Source organism: Erigeron canadensis, chromosome 3 (genome assembly GCF_010389155.1).
Source record: "Erigeron canadensis isolate Cc75 chromosome 3, C_canadensis_v1, whole genome shotgun sequence".
NCBI lineage: Eukaryota > Viridiplantae > Streptophyta > Magnoliopsida > Asterales > Asteraceae > Erigeron > Erigeron canadensis.
In genome coordinates, this window is record NC_057763.1 from 32,774,868 (window position 1) to 32,781,069 (window position 6,202).

The 6,202-nt window shown below is 36.1% G+C and overlaps 1 protein-coding gene across 1 annotated transcript; it reads left to right on the forward strand.

Moving 5' to 3' along the window:
* The first annotated feature begins 303 nt into the window (after positions 1–303).
* LOC122592649 (phosphoenolpyruvate carboxylase 1) lies at positions 304–5,875 on the forward strand. The gene is made up of 11 exons (XM_043764932.1): positions 304–394; positions 495–669; positions 966–1,357; positions 1,445–1,529; positions 1,614–1,836; positions 2,109–2,212; positions 2,299–2,386; positions 2,488–2,642; positions 3,108–4,106; positions 4,553–4,939; positions 5,343–5,875. Exons 2-11 carry the CDS (start codon positions 502–504, stop codon positions 5,634–5,636), a joined length of 2,895 nt encoding a protein of 964 aa, XP_043620867.1. The 5' UTR covers positions 304–394; positions 495–501; the 3' UTR covers positions 5,637–5,875.
* The last annotated feature ends 327 nt before the right edge of the window (positions 5,876–6,202 follow it).

Genomic DNA, 6,202 nt, shown 5'->3' on the forward strand with positions numbered 1-6,202 from the left:
ATGATTTGTATTTTATAAGTTGTAACAACTGGATAAATTTTTAGATGGAATGGTATATCATGTAAAAATATATATTTTTTGATATTATCGATTTAATTAATTCAGAAAAAGTGAAAAATAACGATAGAGATAAGAAAAAGACTAATTTGATGGGACTAAACTTGTTTAAATATTAATTCTTTACTATTTTAAAAAAGATAATCGCTTTAAAAAAATTCCAATAATGTAGGCATGAAGTATGCCAATTTGGCAAATTCTTTAATAATTTGGTCCTGCTGCTACTCACAGACTTGATACTCCCTCTATAAATACACACATTACCAAATCACACACTATTATCTAACTCAAACACTCTTCAAATTCCTCTTTCAATTTCTTCTCAAAAATCTTTCAGGTTCATCTCACATTATATACATCGATATATATATATATATATATATTTTCTACATATCCGTAACTCTATCTATAATATATCTATAATTCTATACATACAGGAATTGGATGGCAAATAGGAATTTGGAGAAATTGGCATCAATTGATGCACAGTTAAGACTTTTAGTACCTGGAAAAGTTTCTGAAGATGATAAGCTTATTGAATATGATGCTTTGCTTTTAGATAAGTTTCTTGATATTCTTCAAGATTTGCATGGTGAAGATCTTAAAGAAACGGTATAATTCATACCCATTTGATTAAATTCAATAAAGTTTGAATCTTTGCTGTTTTTTTGATTTTTTTTTTATCGATTATATGTTCCGTTAGATTGATTGTTTTTGAGAGTTCATATCTTTTTGATCTGTTTGTTGCCTTTTAATTTATTAAAGATAGGATCTTGGCAACTGTTTTTATGATTTAGACCTTGTTTAGTTTATTAATGAGCTTAGTGTTTGATAAAGTTGATTGCTTTATGGGTAATTAGATATGTAAGTAATGGATTATTAAGATGATTAGAGTGTGTGGTTATTAGGTGCAAGAATGTTATGAACTTTCGGCTGAATATGAAGGAAAGCGTGATCCAAAAAAGCTCGAGGAGCTCGGAAGTGTGTTGACAAGTTTGGATCCAGGAGATTCAATTGTCATTGCAAAAGCTTTTTCTCACATGCTTAACTTGGCCAATCTGGCTGAAGAGGTTCAGATTGCGTATCGAAGGAGGATTAAACTTAAGAAGGGTGATTTTGCTGATGAAGCAAATGCAACAACTGAATCTGATATTGAAGAAACTTTTAAGAAACTTGTGCATCAGCTTAAGAAATCCCCTGAAGAGGTTTTTGATGCACTCAAGAATCAGACAGTTGATTTGGTTTTAACTGCTCATCCGACACAATCTGTTCGTAGGTCTTTGCTCCAAAAGCATGGAAGGTATACCTTTATACATGTTAATCTTATAAATGTGTCGACTTTCTGATCAAATAGTCAACTTATAAGATTGGCACATTATTGTTTTAGGATTCGAAACTGTCTAGCTCAGTTGTATGCCAAAGATATCACTCCTGATGATAAGCAGGAACTAGATGAGGCTTTGGCTAGAGAAGTAAGTATAGAGATCCAAAATCTTAATATTTTTTTGGTTTTTGTTATATATTTTTGTTATTAATTTGTGTTATGTGATTTGTAGATTCAAGCTGCTTTCCGTACTGATGAGATTAAGAGGACCCCTCCAACCCCTCAAGATGAGATGAGAGCAGGAATGAGCTACTTCCATGAAACAATCTGGAAGGGGGTTCCTAAATTCTTACGTCGTGTTGATACAGCTCTTAAGAATATCGGGATCAATGAACGTGTTCCATACAGTTCCCCTCTTATTCAGTTTTCTTCATGGATGGGCGGTGACCGTGATGGTATGCTCTTAAATCATTCTATATACTTAAACACAATATATATTAGCAAAAACTAATAGTCCATGCATAATGTATACAAACTTTTTCTAATCAACATCACCTAGTAATCGTACATCTAATATATATCTTTATATACATCTCGCAAATGGGATCTACATTCTCATCTTGATTTTTCTTTAATAACCCGAAACTGATAAAGAACTAAGCAAATGAAATCTTAATCAAAGTTAATGACCATTGTTGGTCTAACATTTCCCTGGAATCATTTGCAGGTAATCCAAGGGTTACTCCTGAGGTAACAAGGGATGTTTGCTTACTCGCCAGAATGATGGCTGCAAACATGTACTTTTCCCAGATAGAGGATCTAATGTTTGAGGTATGTAAATTCCTTATTTAAGGATTTCTTTATACCTATTCTCTCATTGTTATTAGTTATCCTACTTAAGAAAACGTCTTTTTCAGATGTCCATGTGGCGTTGTAATGATGAGCTTCGTGTCCGAGCTGAAGAACTCTATAGAACAGCAAGGAGAGACGTGAAGCACTACATAGGTATTTATTAATGTTAATGATGTTCTGTAATATGTACTACTACTATTATGATTGCAAACTACAAGAAAATGTTGCTTAATGTTTGCTTTTATTTTCTCTAGAGTTCTGGAAACAGGTTCCTCCAACTGAACCTTACCGTGTGATTCTTGGAGACGTGAGAGATAAATTATATAATACACGTGAACGAGCTCGTCATCTATTAGCCCACGAGAAATCAGACATACCAGAAGAAGCAGTTTATACAAATATTGAACAGGTATCCCTAATTCTTGCCTATGAAATTGCAGCAAATCTGTTTTATGGGTGTTTTGAAAGCTTTTAACCAACTGTTTGATAATTGCAACTTGTACTCGCACTATCGACTTTTAATATCTGGAATTCTGGATAAACAATAATGTTTCTGATAACAGCTGCCTCACTAGACGGTGTTTCACAAAATGTGCTTTTGGGTCATTTTGTGTACAAATGTTATAAATAATCAGATTTTGTCAAACAACCAAATGCTGCTTATAACTACTTAAAACAACAAATGTACATCCAAACACTACATCCTACAACTCCTAATTTTATTTGAGTTTCTGATTATGATTTGCTGACCCACTTAATCACTGTCCAAACACACATTGAAGCTTCACCTTATGTTCCTCCCTATACAAATCACCTTGTGTGTAACATCATTTTCCTTCATGCTCTTTGTAATCATATTTTCATTATTTTGCAGTTCTTGGAACCTCTGGAGCTATGCTACCGATCTCTGTGTGATTGTGGTGACCGTGTGATTGCTGATGGAAGCCTTCTTGATTTTTTGAGGCAAGTGTCCACATTTGGACTCTCACTTGTGAAACTTGATATAAGACAAGAATCTGATCGCCACACGGATGTCCTTGATGCTATCACTCAACATTTGGAAATCGGGTCTTATCGTGAGTGGTCAGAAGAGAAGCGCCAAGAATGGCTTCTAGCCGAGCTTGGTGGCAAACGTCCACTTTTTGGCTCTGATCTTCCTAAAACAGAGGAGATTAAGGATGTTTTGGATACATTTGCTGTTTTGGCGGAACTTCCATCGGATTGTTTTGGTGCTTACATCATTTCAATGGCCACATCACCTTCTGATGTGCTTGCTGTTGAGCTTCTTCAACGTGAATGCCATGTAAAGAAACCATTACGAGTGGTCCCACTTTTTGAGAAACTTGCAGATCTTGAGGCGGCTCCGGCTGCCATGGCTCGCCTTTTCTCAGTTGATTGGTACAAAAACCGGATCAATGGTAAGCAAGAAGTCATGATTGGATACTCTGATTCAGGAAAAGATGCTGGACGATTTACTGCTGCATGGCAGCTTTACAAGGCTCAAGAAGACCTTATTAAGGTTGCAAAGGAGTTTGGAGTTAAGCTTGTCATGTTCCATGGGCGTGGTGGGACTGTTGGTAGAGGAGGTGGTCCCACCCATCTGGCTATCTTATCCCAGCCCCCAGAAACTATTCATGGGTCTTTAAGAGTCACGGTTCAGGGTGAGGTCATTGAGCAATCTTTTGGTGAGGAACATTTGTGTTTTAGAACACTTCAAAGGTTTTGTGCAGCCACCCTCGAGCACGGGATGAACCCCCCAATTTCACCACTACCTGAATGGCGTAAACTTATGGACGAAATTGCAGTTTTGGCAACAGAACAGTATCGTTCCATTGTATTTCAAGAACCACGATTTGTCGAGTATTTCCGCCTTGTGAGTATCTTTATTATACCTTACATTTTGATTTTCTTTCAGAATCTGGTTTTCATATATGCTGTTGCGGGTGATTATAGAATTTTTAGCTATAAGGGCAGAATTGTGAAGTTGGATGGGTTGGGTAACAAGTGTTGCTTTCTGGTACAGGGCACGCGGTCAGGTTGACCTGAACACTGTTCTAAATTTATCAGTTATGATTCTTTGAATAATTCTTAGTATGTGAGATATGATCTTGATATCATATTTCATGTTATAAAAATATATTTATCTGAATAAAATACACTTTGGTAGTATTCAACCCATTTCATGTTCATTTTTATTTTTTAGTGAACTTTTCTTTTATCCATACGAGGGATTGGAGAAAAAACATAATTCGAATTGTCAGTCAAAATTTAAGGGGTTAAAATTGTCACTTCTAATTACACCTTTTTTCTGTTTCACAGGCCACCCCAGAACTGGAGTATGGGCGTATGAATATTGGAAGTCGCCCATCAAAAAGAAAACCAAGTGGTGGAATCGAATCACTCAGAGCTATTCCATGGATCTTCGCATGGACTCAAACCAGGTTCCATCTTCCTGTTTGGCTCGGGTTTGGGGCAGCGTTCAAGCATGCCATTCAAAAGGACAGCAAGAATCTTAAAATGCTACAAGAAATGTACAAAACCTGGCCTTTCTTCAGAGTCACTATTGATTTAGTTGAAATGGTGTTTGCTAAAGGAGACCCAGGCATTGCTGCACTGAATGACAAGCTCCTTGTCTCAGAAGATCTATGGTCCTTTGGAGAATTGTTGAGAGCAAACTATGAAGAAACCAAGGATTATCTCCTCAAGGTACGATTTTCTACATTAAAAAGTTATACTCTTGGGTGGTTGGACAAGTTGAATGACGAGTAAAATCGGGTTTGGGTTGAAACATGTTATTCTTCAATATGGGTTGAAAGAGATATGATTGGGTTGACCCACCAACACTTTTTTTCTCCCCCTTTTTCATTAATATTTAAAAATATAATGAATATGTTATTCATGTTTACACGAATACTTACAATTGTAACCTAACAACGTAGAATGAAATGATTCTCGAGGGTCTAGGGTTATGTTTTTAAAGTAGAGCTGGATGAATATCAACCCATGTGACTGATATAAAGAATTTGACTCGTTTAAGATAAAACATAATCAAGATTGACCCTTTCAAAGTAGCTACTCGGCTGATAAGAGTTTCTTGTGATATTTGTAGATTGCTGGTCATAAGGACCTCCTTGAAGGTGATCCCTACTTGAAACAGAGACTTCGTCTCCGTGATTCATACATCACAACCTTGAATGTATGCCAAGCTTATACTCTTAAAAGGATCCGTGATCCAAACTACCATGTGACATTGAGACCTCATATCTCCAAAGAGTATGAGCCAAGCAAACCGGCTGATGAGCTTATCCACCTGAACCCTACTAGTGAGTATGCACCAGGTTTGGAGGACACACTCATCTTGACCATGAAGGGTATTGCTGCTGGAATGCAGAACACCGGTTAAGTGCTCATCACAAAGTGCAAGTACTTTGCCTTTTCACACTTTTGGACATTGAAAAGGCAGTGTCATGGACTCACGGCTATGTTTACATGTTTTCCAGAGTTTTTTTTTCTTGCAATCTCGCGGATGATGTTTAAGAAAATCATGTTTTGTACTTCACCATTTCTGCATTGCTGAAGTTGTACTATATGCACCATCGATGATGGTTTATCCAATAAATAAAGTACTTATGTTCGCATTTACTTTCTTTGTTACCATTTCTTGTATCAAATTACTATCGTTGTTTTTATATACTTGTAGCAATCATCATAACATAACTTTTTCGTCATATAAGATCTCGAAATAGATAGCTAAAATTCATTTGCCCGCCTTGCACACTTCATGGAATACAGTCTAATACCCGACAAGTTTTAATATAAGAGTCACCTCCTCACTCGGTGCTCTAATACAAAACCAGGCTTTATGGATGGGAGTTTTAAATTGTGTAAATTTTTTGAAGTTATTATTGTGTTTTAAAAACAAAACCGACTGATTTTAGACATATTTAATAAGCAATGGGTTAAATATTT

Coding starts and splice junctions, on each gene's coding strand:
- LOC122592649 (XM_043764932.1), top strand. CDS start 502: ATGGCAAATAGGAATTTGGAGAAATTGGCATCAATTGATGCACAGTTA. Junction 1,358..1,444: donor TTGCTCCAAAAGCATGGAAG/GTATACCTTTAT, acceptor TTATTGTTTTAG/GATTCGAAACTGTCTAGCTC. Junction 2,213..2,298: donor TAGAGGATCTAATGTTTGAG/GTATGTAAATTC, acceptor CGTCTTTTTCAG/ATGTCCATGTGGCGTTGTAA.